General features: G+C 40.9%; 1 protein-coding gene across 2 annotated transcripts in view; it reads right to left on the bottom strand.

Moving 5' to 3' along the window:
• MAP2K4 (mitogen-activated protein kinase kinase 4) overlaps positions 1-18265 on the bottom strand; it is a 78478-nt gene that overhangs the window by 14802 nt on the left and 45411 nt on the right. For both annotated transcript variants that reach the window (XM_061143509.1, XM_061143510.1), the window contains exons 3-5: positions 15453-15627; positions 6118-6237; positions 1414-1533 (exon numbers count right to left, since the gene is read on the bottom strand). In XM_061143509.1, the coding sequence (XP_060999492.1) occupies positions 1414-1533; positions 6118-6237; positions 15453-15627 (415 nt within the window). The remainder of the gene's footprint in view (positions 1-1413; positions 1534-6117; positions 6238-15452; positions 15628-18265) is intronic.

Genomic DNA, 18265 nt, shown 5'->3' with positions numbered 1-18265 from the left:
TTAAGTACTTAACCTCTTCACGCTTTAGATCTGTCATCTGCAAAAAGGGGGTTACACTATTTACCACTGAGAGTTGCTATGAACGTAAAATGTCATGAGATCTTGGCCTGACACAAACAAACACTCAATAACCATAGCTATTATTATTCTACTGTTATTCTATTATAATTATTATGAATAGTAACGAGCTCCAAAATAAAGCTCAGTTTGGTATATTGGAGAGGTGACTAAATTGAACATAAAACTTCATATACCTGTTTGAATAATGAACAAGTTCCTAGTATAAGGTTGTTTATACTAGACAGCTTTTTATAAAATTATATGAAAGGGTATATATCTTAACATTTAGCTCATAAAACATTTAAATTAAGCATTAATTCAGATAAATAAAATATTAACATGGGATCTATGAATCTTAAGATTATAATGATTAGATTTAATCTGACTTTTTAAAGCCCAATTATATACACACATCTCTTATAACTAAAAAACAGTTCAGAGGCTATCTATATATTGCAACATTAACCTTTAGTGATTAAGCAAATAAATTGACAATTAACAGTAGACCATACTGGATGTGGAGGAGGCAGGGAAGAAAGAGGGAATTACCTGAAACCAGAATACCTATCTTACTATAAAGTTTCATTTACACATCCACTAATTCAGATTCTCAGGGGATTCTAAGAAATCTCATACCCTTCTACCCTATTAAAAAAAATGTTTTTCTTTTTATGAAAAAATTGTGAATGACCTTTGTTAGCTAAAAGAACAGGAAAGAAAATGATCATGAATTTACTTTCAAAACTATAAATACATAAGCAAAACAGTACTTCTTTTCTTTTTTTGAACTATGGTAAAAGTGATTTTACCAAATTAGTAGTAATGTTGGTTACTGAAATTGCTGGTCAACAATTTTAGTTTAGACAGAACCAGCCAAATCTTAAAGCAAAAGAAAATAGACTTTGGCTAAGAGTTTCAATTAAGGAACTTCAAGGAAACTGCTGCAATTCTAATTAATTTAAGGGGAACTGTCATAATAAAACCTATTTAAAAATAGTTAAAGTAATAAGGGAAAGAGGAACAGAAAATTGCTTTTTTCCTAGCCTTATTTACAGCACAATCTATTATGGCTCACTATGATTTTCATGACAAGAACACTGCAGTATTTACTACTGAAATGTATGATTTCAATATGTACTTTTCAACAATGAAAAGTATCTGTAGATCAGTACTTTGAAAATTGTTCTTATGACTTATTTTGTTAATGACCCCACAGAAGTGACTTTGTCTCTTTTCCTATTACAAATGATTTTCCAGGAAGGTCAATAACATTCTGTGAAGGGCATTCAGAACTCCAGCAGCATCTTTATACAAGTATATATAGCCCGAACAATTTGAAAACCAGGTACTTACTGCTAAAGTGATTTTGCCTAAAATTTCTTCTGGAATAACATCATCTAATACACTATATACATATTTGTAAAACTTATCAAACGAGGTAGACATGAGTTCCATACAGATCCAACAGTCACCCTACAAAATAATAAACACAAGTCACTCTTATACAGTTTAACATTAAGCACACCTTTCCTTCACTTAAAACTGAAATACAATGGGAGAAGAATCTTTTTTTTTTTTAAACTTTAAATGAGTGGTAATTTTTGTTCCTTATTGAAGCCCTGGACTGAATATTCTCATGTTCAAACACAAATTTAGTTGCCCAATTTTCCCCACTCTTAATTTTAAGAACAGGCACAGTCTTACATAGAAAACCTTTGGATTTTCATGAAATTTTCAACCTTGCCAAAATTAAATATAAAAATAGAAAATATGTGGGAAACTGTTCTCACTAAGAAAGTAAACAGATTACAGCAATCTTGAGATATTATATCAGCTTCTCAAATTCATAAAAGAAAAGAAAAAATATACATAAAGCAAACCCAATGCCTAGAGTCCTTGCTCAAATGCTACCTTCTCAGTGGCCAACAATGAAAATGCCTAATTCCCAGGGCAAGTCGTCATCCTCACATCCCATTACCTGCTCTACTCATAGAGCACTCCCCATCTTCTAATATAAAATACCATTCTTCTCTGCTTATGTCTTTCACTCATCTTCCCTACTGGAACATACACTCCACCAGGACAAGGGCTCAATAAACACTCTTTAAATGAGCAAGGAAATGGCAACCCACTCTAGTATTCTTGCCTGGAAAATCCCACGGACGGAGGAATCTGGTGGGCTACAGTCCATGGGGTCGCAAAGGGTTGGACACGACTGAGCGACTTCACTTTAAATGAACAAATGCTGGCTATAATCAAACCAAACCACTCAAAACCTACTGGCAGCACCGTAGGGTGTTTTAAACCAGCCTGAATGCAATTTGACAATAAAACAACAGAAATAAAAGTGCCCATACTCTTTGATAGGCTCACTCCCTGACTAGAGATCTAACGTAAAAATAGTTCACAAATTACAAAAGGAAAAAAGAAACAAAAACAAACTAGAAACCTCTGAACTACCTCACAAGAAAAAGTGGTACATTATGAAAAGGATTAGATACAATTATTGTGAAAACCGTACAGCTCACTAGGCATGCATGAGAAAACATGACTGTAAGCAAACACCAGGTTTATAGCGCTGCCAACTGTGTGCACATATAAACAAGGACTACGAAGTACCTGTGAGAATGGAAAGAGATATTGGGATGATGACAAAAATTACCTTGACAAAATTCTGAGTGTGATTACTAATTTTTGGATCCAGCTGTATCCTCAAGAGATTTTCTTGTATGGACCTCCCACCCCAACACTTGGCCCAAATTATTTGAGAGATCAATGTCCGCTGAAGAAAAGCAGCTTGTCTGGAACGACACTGCTAATCAGTGACAGCCGTGAACAGAATCCAACTGACTTAATTCCGCTCTCCTAACAACACCTACAGTGCAGGACACCTCATCTACACACAGAGACCGCACATGCGGTCATGACTGCTGAGATGAATAATCTCACTCTTAGAACCGTCTGCTACCATAGTCACGTAGCTCCACACCTTTGCAGAACGATGATTTGTAAAGCATATCTGACACAGGGAACCTGCACTTATAGTCATTCCAAACTTTCCTCTTTAGGTCTCTTTCCAGTGCTCTTGAAGAACAGCCTTCACAAGAGACTAACACTATTAGCCTAACACACACACTTGAATTTATTTTTGTCTAAAGACACCATTTCAATAGATTTACTAGAATTTCTTAATTAGAGAGAAAGTACATTTAACCCACCTACTTAGAAAAATGGTGACGGGAGGGAACTTCACTGCAGTAACAGAGCAAAGTGGGAAAATCACTGTTAAGAGTGTGAAGGCCTGATGTACTCATTCAGGCTCTCCCACTTTCTACTTGCATCAGCTTGGGCCCCATCAACTCTACATCCATGACATGGGATGGCCCCATCCTCAGTGGACTCTGATGAGGATCAAATGAGTTAACTTATGTAAAGCACAAAGTAAAGTGCCAGCAGGGGCTAAAAACAAGAGTTAAGAAAATGAGGGGAAAAGGGGAAAGGATGGAAAATATGAAAGCAACCAAAAGACAAAGAGCGATCATGGAATGAGGGAGAAATCCTCGTAGTTTCTAAGGCAGGTAACTAATGGAAATGTTGTTCTCCTGGCAGCTCCTTTGAGCCATAACTGAGGACAGCAGCAATGAGCTGCGTTTATAAAAAAAAAAAAGAGGAATGGTCAGAGCTGCCTCAAAGGGCACTGACAGCAACATTATGTCCATGTTCAAGCAAAACACAGGATGACCACACAATTGAAACATAAAAATAAAAATTACTGAATGTGGATTTCCTGAACAGGAAGGTGGAGGTTAGCGAAATTTAGCTAAGATCAAGATAAGGTTTTCAGAGACAATATCCAGACAAAATCAATAACATAACTTTTATACCATCTGGAAACACCCAGAAAATGAAATGTTTAAAAAGACACCACTCATTTGGAAAGGAAAAAACACCTGGGGAATACATCTAACAAAAGAGGCAAAACATCTTGCCAAGTTCATCAGGAAAAAATAAAGAAGATACAAATTATATCAGGAGTGAGAGAGAGAGAGAGGTAACATTACTAAAGATTCCACAGGTATTACAATCATAGTATACAGCTGTTATGAAAAACTTTATAGCAACTAACATGACAGGTTAGATAAAAGGCACAGATTTCTGAAAATATAATCAAACAACCAAGTATCACTCAAGCAGAAACAGATAACCTGAAAAGAACTCTTTGGAAGAACCTGAACTGCAAAATATTAATAATTATGCTGAATGAAAGACAACAAACAAAAGAGTGGTACATGCTGTATGGTTCTATTTACATAAAACTGTAGAAAATGCAAATTAATTCACAAGGCAGAAAGTAGACCTGTGGTTGCCTGAGGACAGTGGAGTAGAGAGGAGTGTGTACTACTTATGGGGCACAAGGAAGCTGAGGAGAGATGGAGACATTCATTATCCTGATTATGGTGATAACCCCACAGTGTAGCCAACTGTCAATTTTACTTTCATAGTTTTACTAAAAACTTGTGTGTGTATGTGGGGGTTGGGGAGACACGGGGAAGGAAACGGAAAAGATATGACAGAAGTAGGGTCAGAAAGGGAGGAGGTGATTAAATTCAGCCAATGTCACTGCCTCTAATATAACCTGTGCAACATGAAGAGATTCATCATCTTGCAAACAGAATGACAGTGTATAATACTTCAGTCCAGGGTACAGCTCTGTGTCTGCAGACTTGACTGTGTGCTGATGTGACTGATGTAACACTATGTGAAATGGGGAAGAAAGTTAACAAATTCAATAGACCTGGTCATAAAAATGAACACTCAAGTCAAAAGTACAAGGGTAGGAGTAGAAGAAGCTATGGAAGTCTAGAACTACCTAGTGATTAGTGATTCAACAAAGGGATGGCAGTATCATGAAGGAGAACGCTACCAGTTACTATCATCTTCTATTAAGAGTACAGAAAAATACATAAAAATTTCAGGACTAGCAAAGAATTAACTGTCGAACCTCTAAGGTCTTCTCTAATTTTAAGAGTTCATACTTCTATTAGTACATACTTCAGTGTAACATTCAGTCTGGTCTTAAAACATAGTATTTTTTAAGTCAATAACAATAACAAAACCAAGACTATACTCTCTGTGATCCAGTACCAAAAAGGAGAAGGGGTGGGGCACATGTTTTCCTCACCAGTTCATAACAAACCCACCGGTATCGGCTCATCCTAACGTTTTCAAAATGAGAATGAGTATTTAAAATGCTTAAGAGTTCAGCTCAAGTCCCATTCCCCTAAATGAACATCACAAGCGTTTGACAACTGTCCAGGACACCACACGTATTCACTGATAGCTCCAGCTCTTCTTCCTGACCTAACTCACTTCCTGCTTTAGGTAGCAGGATGCCAGAAGCCAGTAAGTGTGCTGACATCTGGAGGCAGAAGTGATAACCTACATCAGGACACAGAATAGCCAGAGGCCAAAAGAGAAACATGATCCTGAAACCAAGAAATTGAAGCTCCAGTTTCTATATAAAAATCTGGAAAATGGAATAAAATGAATGGATTTCTACCATAGTGTTAATTTCCCTGTCTGATGGATTATACTCAGGATTGTGGGTGGACATGAACAAATGCTTGTGTTAAAGGCAGATACATTTGATGACGGAAATGAATAAAGGTTTAAAAAGGGGATTGGGGGGGTACTGAGGGAGCTCAAGGACAAAAGAGATAGATCTAAAAACAGTAACATATTTAGAAGCCAGCTGATATGCCAGGTTCTTAAAAAACAGAAAATATTTATAAATGAAGAAGGAAATATGGCATTCACAAATGGCAGTCACAAAATAATTAACTAGCTAGCTAAGGTATGAAATTCACCCCCAGCCCAAGGAACACGAGCAGCAGAAATTAAGAGTAAATTACCACAGTGATATACTAAAATGTTGAGAAATCAACGTATTACTAATGTAAGGCATTTAACTGAAGATGAGAATCAAATGCTGCCATTCCTTACTTATTCCAAGTAGCTGTCTGCTGGTCCCCTAAGACCCACATGACCTGTTCCTACCTCTCGGAAGAGCGCGCCATAGAACTGAACAATGTACGGGCAGTCACTGCTCCGCATCACTACATCCAAATCCATGAGGAGCTGCTTCTGCTCTTTTTCATCCACTGTCGACCGGATTCTCTGAAAAAGAAGGACAAAAGATATCACAAAAACACAAATGACTTTAGAAACTAGAGAAAAGCCAGTTCCACAAGACTGAAAATTTCCAAGCAAACTTCACAGATACTAAATAACCACACATAAAAATTATAATCTTCCTTATACTTTATAAGAACAATTTTATCACTGAAAAACACAATAGCACTTAGAAAAAAAACCTGGACAGTATGGCCCTTAGGAATGCTTTGAGGGATCCAGGCTTCTAATCACAAGTGCTCACTGATCACGTTGGCAGGAATGCAACCAAGTTGTGGAGCACTGAAAACCAGCCCCATATGCAAATACAAAGAAAGTCCTGAGGAGCCAGCCTTTAAACAGTTCACACAGAACAATCCTCAGGAGCTCTGAGGACTCTACATACTGTTAATCACCATTTCAGAACGGTATGGAAGCAAGGCTTTCAGTGCAAGAACGGCCCCCTCTGCTCCCCTTGTGTCCTTAAGCCCAGCCTCCTCCTCCTTTACACATGGAAAGGTAAAAGTAAGAACCAGCCCACAGACTACAACCCAAGTCTCCCAAGCCATAGGGAGACTGGCACCCCCACTTCACCACCCTTCCTGTATGTTAGAAACAAAGTCCCACCTGACCCTCCAGGGCACACAAACAAGTGGAAGCAAACCTAACCGTGAGGGAGCAGAAGGCTGCCTGCTTGTTCCTCAGGTGACGGGTCCCCTCCATCCCCACAGTGCAGACCTGGGGGACATCCCCACACCCCCGCAGTAACTCTGCACAATACCAGGAGACAGCCACAGACCAGGACCCCACGTCCCGTCACCCACCCAGGATCTGTGCTGAACACGGAAATGTTCAGAGGACAGTTCCCAGTACGGACAGCAAAGAAACAGGTTCAGAAGGTGTGAAACAGTGACAAAGTTAGAGGTTCATGTCGAGGCATGCAAACAGCAGCTGTTCTCATAAAGTAAGTGTACAACGTCACACCACGCCACTGTGTACAATACCCAGCACATACTTACAAGGCAAGTTAGCATACAAAAATACACCAGGTGGCATTTAGTCTTCCAAAGACCTCAAGGCATGTGTCCTCGATGTTCTCGAAAGGAGTGAAGGCGTCAATGATAATTCTTGAGTGCGTTTTACAGAAGAGAAGCCAGAGGCACAGATGTATTTCACGTGACAAGACAACAAGCAGGTATGTACGGAAAAGAAGTCGGTCTCTCATTTTCATTTTCCCACACTAAATGAGGAATTCCATATATTCCAAACACAAACAAATTTGATTTTATAACTTAAAATCTATAGCCTGCCTGCTAGCTACAGTACCTCATACCAAATAAAATTTACAAATTAAAATTCATCTTGTATATACTGATTTTAAATTCTCACACTGAATGTCCTGCCCAGATAAATAAGAAAAAAAGAGGAAGAATGAAAAATAAAAACAAGTAAGACTGGTACTTTTAAAATTAAGAACCACCCCCTACCATTTGTGTATTTTCATAGTTTGGAGAATAATATTCTTGCTTTTCTATCAACACTGGCATAATGTCTGCTCAAAAGAGATATTTTTAAAAAGTCAAATTAGTCCAGAAATGTAATTTATATTTATATTTTATTATATTATATTTTAATTATAATTTATAAATTATAAATTTATAAAATTTATAAAATATAAATTATATTTATAAATTATATTATATATTATATTATATATAATCCATTTATATTTGTTCAAAACATGACACTGATAATTTTTATAAACATTTTAATTACATTAACTCCTGTTTTAAAAATACAACTTTTAAAAGTGTGACTTTCCTGGTAGCTCAGGTGGTCTCCTGTAATGCGGGAGACCGGGGTTCAATCCCTGGATTGGGAAGATCCCCTGGAGAAGGAAATAGCAACCACTCCAGGACTCTTGTCTGGAAAATCCCATGGACGGAGGAGCCTGGCAGGCGACAGCCCATGGAGTCGCAAAGAGTGAGGACACGACTGAGCAACTAACACTTCACACTTTACTTTTAAAGTGCAGCTGTGAAAATACTAATTTGGGAAGGTAATTCTTTTTAAAAACATTTAACAATCCTATGTTTCTAAATTTCAAGGACAAAGAGCTAATAATTATAAAACAAATAGGAAACAAACGACCCTCTGGTTGGGAAAGACTTTGATCTACTAAAGAATTGTCACTATTAATATATTTAAAGATTTTTTTTTCCACTTTCACTATTTTTTTCTACTTTTCTATATTTACAAGTGTACATATACTAACACACACACTTACAAAACACTGTTTTAAAAGACACCCTCCTTGCTAGTTTGTTTTTTCTTTCCGTCTACTGGTTAGCTGGCTTTCTAAATTTACAATAAACCTTAGTAGTTATCATCAACATTTGGCTCTTGAGGATCAATTTCTAAAAAACGCTGCTGCTGTTGCAGAAAGGATACATGTTACTACGTGAACTGCAGGCCTAACTGAAGCCCCAGTATCTGACTGATACACAAGATTATTACTAACCAAACTGGAGACAGAGCTCCTGGCACAGCTGTAATTTGAGATCGTGAGCATGGGAGGAAAATCCATTCATCTGTAAAATATTCTTGAGCACTGCTGCCAGCGCAGAAGAGAACCCGTGGCTGCTGGAGGGCCTGGTGCTCAAACACGAGACAGATTCTGCTCCTGGACACTTGCCGTCACCTCTGCACGCCTCCTGAACATCTCGTCCAAGCGACGGGCAGAGCAAGGGGAGCGCCTGGTATCACATCCCAACTGTTTGAAACTGAGCAAGAGCAGCTAGCTCTCAGCTATCCTGAAGCTTTAGGGTCGCACTGCAACATTTGTTATATGTGAGCAATTAATAAAATAAACTAACTCAAAAGGCCTAAAGGACTCAAAGAGGGGATTAACTATAAGCACACATCTCCTACAACAGCAGTAGCTTCAAATTAATGATTTTAGTTCATAATTCAGTAAGTGATTCACGTTGGACAACACTTAAGTAACCAATGAGTCATGTGACAGAATACTTAATAATAAAAGTCCCTACCAGGAAAGTTTTTCTAAATGAACATCAAAGCAATGTGTATGGAAAAGATTTCTCCCATTTGAAATAAGTAAGTGGAGCATGTCAGGGAGAACAAACTTCCTCCACTTATAAAGCTGTCCTTAATGAGGACACTGGAAACGCAAGCAAAGGTGAAGCCAACTATAGTACCTAAATTCTCTTATAATTTGAATGTTTAGAAATCAAATGTGTTGATAAATGCCTCAAGTTACAAGAAATTTTCATTTATTGATATCAAAAACTTAAAAGCTAGATAAGGCGCGACTTCCCTGGTGGTCCAGTGGTCACGACTCTGCGCCTCCACTGCAGGGTGTGCAGGTTCAAGGCCTGGTCGGGTAGCTGAGACCCCACGCAGCCACGAGGCATGGGATCTCGGGCAGACTCCTCTCCACAGAGACTAAAGAGGGACAGAGTGAGGGTTCGACAGCATTTCATTTAAAATCAAACAATGAAGAGGATGAGGATTTCTTAATCAATGTAATTGGAATAAACATATTTTCAAAGTGTCTACTTTCGACAAACACCAACACTTCTATGCCAGGCGTGCAACCTCATTCATGAAGCTTTCCCTGCCAAACACCCCTCCTAAGGTTCGTATCTGAGAATAAAATACAAAGGAGACTCGCCTGCCACTCAGTGGCTGCCTTCAGATCAACCTCAGTCAGTGAGGTGGGGGCTAGGACAGCAAGGATCACATTCAGATCCCCAAGGCCCCCTGGATTCTTACAAACATTAGATCCTTACAGAGAAATATGCTGCTTTCCCAGCAGCAACGTCTAGAATGCACTTCAGATGCAAAGGTGGAAACCCCAGAAACCACCGCGGAGTCAGTGGGCTGCCCCCTTCCTCTGAGCTGCAGGAAATCCTAGGCATTCTTAGTTTCCTCATTTCAAAACAAAGATTCTCTGCCCCACAGAGGCAGCAAGAATCTCAGCCTTCGCTGCTAGTCTTCTAAACAGACCACACGCAAAAATGTCCCTGATACCTCACAAAACTGTCAGTAATAAGGTCAAAGCAGATGGCAATATTAGCCAACACAAACCATTTTTAAAAAATGAAAAAAAAAAGTATTTGTAATGCTGATCACAAATGCAAAACTGCCTTTAATGTCAAGGAATAACAAATTGTGTGTGTTAAATCATTTGTTTTAAATTATGAAAACACACGCTTTTACTAAGGCAGGAAGAAAGAATACTAATTCTTAATTGCAAAACCACCCAAGTCCTTCCCCACCGAGGGATCAAACATGCGTCTTACCACTTCTGCACTGCCAGCTGGGTTCTTTACCACCAGCGCCACCTGGGAAGCCCATCTGAGTCCTTAGAATCTATGTAATGAACTCTCAAATGTATATTGATCAAATTAATAGCAGGACCTCCCCTTCTTCTCACTGAGGATGCTGAATTCCTTCTATGTATTTCTGCTGTGCATCATCAGACAACTTGTGAGATCAGTTCCAAAAACACGTACTACCACATCATGGGACGAGCTGCTCTGAGGACAAGCTTGATATGTCTTGACAAGTGTGGTATCATCTTCCCCTTCACTAATGACATCACCCAGATGTAAAGAGCACACTGTTAACCTCACCACTGAAGTATGTAAGGGCCTGAAGATCATAAACGACAGATCACCGCTTTGCCAGCCACGACAATACAGTGAGACAAGAGAGAAATCTGATACACAGTTTCAGAGGCATGACTGTGAGACAACAAAGAATGGTAGAAAATGTGCAGAGGTATATCAAACATCATTCCAGATAATCCTCACTTAAGAGAGAGGTGTGGTAAGACAGCTGCTTCTCCAAATAACTACTTTATACAAGCTGGGATACAGTCCTACATCACAATTCAGTCGGGTCAGTCAAGTGAAAACAAAGGCTTTCAGAAACTAGGTATCCAGAATCCTCAAAAACACTGAATGGCTGATTAGATTCACCTACAGCGACAATTTCCAAACCATCCCACTTGGACACCAAAGGTTCCTCAGAGCTGTTGCCCCAGGGGCTTCTGATGCGGACAGGCATCACAACACACACCAACCAGAAGAGCACAAACACATCACAACCCCTCTCCATCACAACAACCAGAAGAGCACTAATGCTGTCTACTGTATTTGCTGGGGGTTACATGTAATTCTGTCAACAGAAAGAACCCACAGTCAGCAAAACCCTAGGAGCAACAGCAAAAGAAACCATGCACGTGAGGCGCTCTGCCCCACAGCACCAGGGGCTGGGGGCGGGGCGCAGAGCCCTGCCACTTCCTCGGGGCCTGCCCTCCCGGGAAGCGCTCCACTGACACGCTCCACTCACAACACTCAAGCAACGTTAGCAACATGAAATCATATGGGGCAATCAATTTGGTCTTCCTAATAAGCCCCCTGATCTAACCAAAGGAGAGCTTCAGACACTGGAATTCAGTCTCAACTCAAAAAAAGATAACCATGGCTTCTGCATCCCACAGGTGATCTAGATAATCAAATACTACCACTGTGGGCCCTTGAGAATCAACAAAACCGCCCGAGGTGGCAGGGAAATGAAACCCAGCCCTGCTCTGCAGACCCCCACCTCCTCCCACAGCAGCCCTGTCCACACAGGAGGCCTGCAAGTGAGCAGATCACGTGGCCCAGGGAGGGCGGGGCTGTGGGTGCTGACACCGCACGTGGAAGCTCTGGCCCTTCCCAGCAGTCATCAGGTTAACCTAGGTCTCAATTCTAGGTCAGGGACACTGGCGTCAAGAGCCAAATACCAAGGAGAGGCAGGAATGCAGGAATCAAGATCAGGTTACCAGCTCAGGGTCAGGAACAATTAAACCAATGCAACAGGAGAGGTGGAAGAGTACAGAAAAACACTGAGGGTGGAAGGAACAAGCCAGGCAGACCACCAAGAAATGGAAAACACCTGAAACCCTTCAACATCTGTATGGTCACATCACTAACTCGGTGTGGCCTATGCAGCAAATTTCAAAGAGCTAGTCTGTTTTCCCGATCAATTCAGATAACTTTTCAATTAGAAGACTCAAAGCTCATCTTACCAATGACAATCCTAACATCTCCCACCTGACCCAATGGTCAGATCAGGTCCATTCTTCACTGAGATGAGAACCTGACTTCCCTGTTAACCCCACTGCCTTCCACCTTCACTCTCTTTTATTCCCTCTCCCTCCCATTTTCATTCTTTCCTACTCTCCCTACAAACAAGAACCGGGCAGGCTCCTTTAAGAAGTCAATCTGGACCTACCAACAGGGCAGTGGTGGTCCAGGCCAGCATGAGGTCGCTCCTCCAGCCCTTGGGTGGTGATCCTAGTTAGCCGTGCCTCCCCACTCCAGCCACAGACAGCTCCTCTTCTTGATTCTTCCCTCCGGTGTCCCTGGATTTGCCTGGATCAGATTCTGATCATCTGGGACTAACTCCACTGGGGGTTTCTCCCAGATCTGAATTTCTCTAACCCTGATTGCTTCCTCAGTTGTTTGGTCTGAACTCTGGGCTCCTTCCCCATGACAACCAGCCCTGCCAGAGAGCTAAGCAGACACCTACTTCCCTCCCAGAGGATGGTGACTGCGTGTCTCATGTGTTCATCTAGCGGTTATTCCACCATCATGCAAACTGGGGCATGAAATGTTATTGCAGAGGATGCTGATCCAAGCCCAAAGGGCCAGTGTCAGAGGATGTCCTTCCTGACCTCTAAAAGACCCTGTGGCAATACATTCCCAAAGTGCATCAGACGACAGTGTACAGTTACTTCAAGTGGCTGTCTCATTTCCCCGACATCAAGGAGGACTCACAGGAGTGTGAACCACTATCTCACAGTTCCTTTAAATCTCCATATTCCTCTTCTCAGAGCTAAACCCAGTGCGTGATCAGGAATAGAGCCGTCCACGTGAAAAAGTCACACCTAAATCCTTAATCACGCAATGCTTCTGTGTATCTGTACTTGTCGATCTGGTCTGTGAGCTGAAGTGAAGAGTGAATAGACTCTCGGGTATGAGGAAAAGCTAAGTATTTTCAAAGAGACCAACAACAATACATTTTAAAATGTGCAGTTATGGCATGCCTCAGTCATCAAACAGGTGTCAATTTTTAATTACAAGAATGCACAAACACTCTTCCATTATTATTTGAACTCACAGATTCCAGTCGTTACACCCCATCAATACCCTGACTGGAATGTCACATTACCCAGTTAAATGAAAGCATGGCCATGTCTCATTTTTTCCTTCTTTTTAAATTGCCCTCCCAGCAGCCCCAATGCTAATCTATCATGCTTGCTCAAGAATTCAAGGTGATAAAGAGACAGTATCACCTGGTGAGTACAGATGTGACAGGCATCCATCTGTAGGTCCCAAGACCACCTGATAAATATTTCTCAAAGTCAGATGATGAATGGCAGATAGTTTCCTATTTTGACTCTTAAATTCTTTCAAAACTTGAGTAAGTATTATACAGTTGCAAATGTTAGCAAATTAACATTAAAATCTTCAACATCAAAATGAAGGAACTTCTTTGTTTTCCTTTAAAACTTATTAACCATGGCTACAGTCTATCCATGTTACCAAAACAGATTATGATGCTGATCAACAGAGTGAAGCACAGAACAGCACAGACTGAAAAAAGCAGGACATAATTATTAAAAGTACCTTCCCTGGCAGCTGGGAGAAAAGTCTAGAACTTTAGTTTACCGCATAGTTTTCCCTTCAACCTCTGCCACGTAAAAGTGAGTGTCACGCACGGACAGTACATAAGGACAATGCAACGCTTGTGCAGAGCAGTCTAAATAAAATGACTTTCTTTCCACTCACACAACAGTGCACAGCATAGAGAGAAGTTATTTTACATTCCAAGGAAAACAACATTTTAATTCAACAGACAATCCAAAGCAGAGGTTCCAGCCTGTGCGTATTGAGAGGTCTGTGGTTACATGCAAAATGTTGTATATGTAAGCATCTTCCCAAGAAAAAGTCTATAGTTCTCACCACACTGTAAAAGAAATACTGCCAAAAACAGGTTAGGCTCCGTAGGGAGAATCCTAAGATTTCGCCCCACCATCAATTTTTCATTAGTTTTATACAACCCAGCAAAGAAAACTGCTTAACAGTGAAGGAGGCTAAAAGAGTAACACTTCATTCACAATAAACTTCAATACAGGAAGCATTTTTACATTAATGTGACACAAATCCACTTCCAAAATCAAGCAGGAAACAGGCAACTCCTCTCATCAAGTCGTTTTGATAACCTTTCAAATCGGGGGGCTAACAGAAAGATGATTTGCTTAGACTGTCTGCAAATTCATTCTCAATTCTTACAAACTAGGAAAGTATTTGTTCCGTAAGAATTTTAAGTTCGATGAGAGTGTGGCCTTATCTCATGTTTCCCTTTTTCATTTTAAATTGCCCCCAGCCATCATCAATTCTCCTGAAGTATCTTACAGAGAGGGAACATTCAGTTAAACATCTGAATGAACAGATGAACAAACTACACTGACATGGGCCTGTTGGGGAGTCAGGTGGAAGCCATCGGCTCCTCCCAGGTGCCAACGTCAGCCTGCCAGGTACCGTGTACGGGCCAATCTGCACATGTGGCCACTCACGACAGTCACAGTACTGACAGACGTGACAGCACCATCACAGAGGACGCGTGTCAGCACACCCCGCGGGGGCCTACGGAGTGGAGATGAAACACACACAGAGCAGCCGAGCCGGTCAGGACCGAGTAAGGTTGAGGTTAGTGGCAACAGCATGTGCGTGGTTTCCGGGAAACCGTCAGTGAGCCTGCTGTTAGCCCTAGCCCCGCACCCCGCCCAACCCAGAGCGCAGCCTCCTCGTCCGGCTCCCGCCTGGTGCCCCGCAGCACCGCCCAGGTCCCCAGGGTGCGGCCGCCCGACCAGAACTCACCTTGGCAGTGGAAGGGCCTGAAGTTCAAAACACATTAATGCATCATGCCAGGGGTGCAGGGAACATGCACAGTTCACAACTTATGTTTCCAGAGGGGAGAGAACATGCCGGCAGTGAAGACCACCACCCGCAGGAGAACTGGGAGGAGAGCTGTATGAGCCCCACGCATGCCCAGGACAGCAGGAACAGAGCAGTGGTACTGCCGCCCCCAGACACTCCGTCTCATGGATTAAAGTACCCAAAATAATCACGGGCATCACCTACTTTAACTGCCATTATTTGCCCACTTGGTTTGTGGACCATTTTGTTGACAGAACCGTAAGCTCCTCGTCCAATCTCTCCGAGGTCTTTCAAGTCCTCTGCAGTGAAATCCCAGTGCTGCTCAGGGGAGATCTTCAGTTTTCCTGACGACTCAATGCTGTGGGTTCTCAGTCTCTCTCTGTTAAAATATTAGGAAGCAATTTTTCCACATTTTAAATAGGCTTTGACTTTTTCTTTTTTAGCTAGCACTGATTAATGCGTGGGAAAATTTCTTTCCTCATTAGTTACTAAAACAGTCTGAGCTCCAGGTTTCTGGGGATTTGTTTGTTCATTTGTTTGTGCCATTTTGGTTTTTCATACCAAGTTAAGAAAGGCCTAAACTTAGGGAGTTGACAAACACAGCTTTAATGGGACTCATAAAGCCAAACTTCCATTTGTGGAAGAAACTCCTATTGCAGACCAGTTTCATTTCTAAATACAAGATCTTTTCCAGACTTTGCAAAACTGCTTTATCAAATGCAGAATCACAGGTGCTATGAACCTCATTTTCAAAAATCTCTTATCCTGCTTGACCCAACATGGATTATTCCAGGTCCTCGGTCCTTAATACAGCTGTTCACAAACTCTGCCACCCATCAGAAGCACCTGGGGAGATGTATTAACTCCCAATGCCCAGGCACCATTATATGGCTATCAAATCAGAATATGTGGGCACAGAGGTCAGAAAGCAAGAGTATTTTAGGACACCCAGGTGATGCCAGCAAAGTTTGGGAACTAGCACCTCAGGGTACTGCCCTGCTCCTGTTAACGCCATGCTGTGGAAGGAGAACAGTTAAACAGCTAGCCAGCTGGCTCCAAGAGGAACACTGCCACGTGAGCCTCTCAGTCCTTGATGAGCAGACAGAGCAATGGATAGAAAAAAAAGATTCATGGACAGAAGAACTCACTTGTTACAGATTTTCATCAAATAAAAAAAGCACCTCCAAAATGGGAACCGGAGATCAAATATTAACTTCTAACTATACTTTGTAAAAAACCAAATCCAGTGAAAAATGTTACATCAATCGTGTTTTTCGGTTTCTCTCTTGCACACACACCCATGTGTAGGAATGAACTGCATCAAACCAAAGAGTGCAGCGGACATAAAGAAAAAGACTCCATTGAATATTATCTACAGTTTTTCCATTTCATATTAAATGATCAGAAACTTTTAAAACCTGATCTAGTGATACAAGTAAGAACATGATTGGTTATCTATTTCTTCTTCCAAAATTTAGGAAATGTTTTCTCAGATTAGCACAACTGTTTTTTATAGTTACTTTTAAGCTTCTCATGTACTTAGAATTTTAAAATCACTCTCCCAGAATAATCATTTATACCAGCATTAATAATAACTGAATCAAGGTTATAGTTAAAAAGTTAATACATTTTGTCTAAATAAAAACTTAGTAAACCAGCATTCCAGATGCCAGATTCTCAAACCATAACTTTAATAAGTCATAGTACCAGCTTTCATCCATACAAGTTCTTTTTAGTTTACAAAACAGTTTCACCAGTACTATATATACCTAGCATCTTGAGTCACAGGAAGCCCAGAAACCAGTGGCATAAGTGACCATTCAGGTGTGAAGCTTGAACTGCCTAAGATGGAATCAGATCTAAGCAAGTGGGTCTCTACCTACTTTTCCATTGAAGGAGGTAGGGATTAAGCCAGGAAATATTCTAACATAAAGAAGTTCCATATATAATGACTACTGTTCTGTGACCACTGACAAGAAAATCTCTATGGCTCAGTTTAATCACTGGTGAAACAGTCAGCACTGGCCTACTGCTGAGGGTCACGGCAGACCAGCTCTGAGGTGGTGCCTGTGACTCTACTTTCCCGGGATTCACATCTCTAGGTAAGCACCTCTCTTTGAACACAGAGGGGACCTGTGGCTTGTTTCCAGCCAACAGAACACTCATGATTACACTGTATCACGTAACATGTACCATTAGCATTCCTGAGAAATGAAATGAATATTTCATTGCTACGTAAAGTCACACAAAAACAACAGTTATAATACTGCCACAAAGATCAAATTTTAGAATTATGGAATATCTCTGCAAACAGTTTAGCTTATTGTAGGCCTGCTGTATGGCTTCTGGATAAGCTCCTTTTTTTCTTTTTGAAAGTGAACATATTGACAGATAAGGGATGTGGGTTATCTTCTCGGGCTAATGAAAACATTCACAAATTGAGTAAGGTGACAGATGTACAACTCTGAATATACTCAAAGCGATAGAATCATACAGCTTAAATGGGTGATACCTCCTCAAATAAAGCTGCTGAAAGAAAAAGATGAACAGAAGGACGTGATTTTTACCCAGAGATCCACTTTCTCAGACAGGAAAAGAGCTATGAAAATCACAGAAAAACATGCTACAGTTATGCCATCCCCAAGGCGGGGGGGGGGGGGGGGGGGGGGGGGTCGGTCAGCACCATAAATTTGTTTTCTATGTTACTCTGTTTCTATTTTGTGTATAGATTCATTTGTATTATTTCTTTAGATTCCACACATGCCTATATTTGCCCTTCTCTGTCTGACTTACTTTAACAAGTATAATATTCTCTAGATTTACTCAGGGTGCTGCAAATCGCAGTTGTTTATTCTTTGCCATGGCTGAGTAAGCCAACCATCTGTTGATGGGCACTTGGGTTGGTTCCATGTCTTGGTTATTATAAATAGTGCTGCTATGAACCTTGGGGTGCACGTATCTTCTTAAATTAGAGGTTTTTTTCCTCCAGATATATACCCAGAAGTGGGACTGATAGA

This window comes from Dama dama, chromosome 5 (assembly GCF_033118175.1).
Source record: "Dama dama isolate Ldn47 chromosome 5, ASM3311817v1, whole genome shotgun sequence".
Classification (NCBI taxonomy): Eukaryota; Metazoa; Chordata; class Mammalia; order Artiodactyla; family Cervidae; genus Dama; species Dama dama.
Note: the sequence above shows the minus strand (reverse complement) of the source record. Positions and strands in the feature narration are given on the sequence as shown.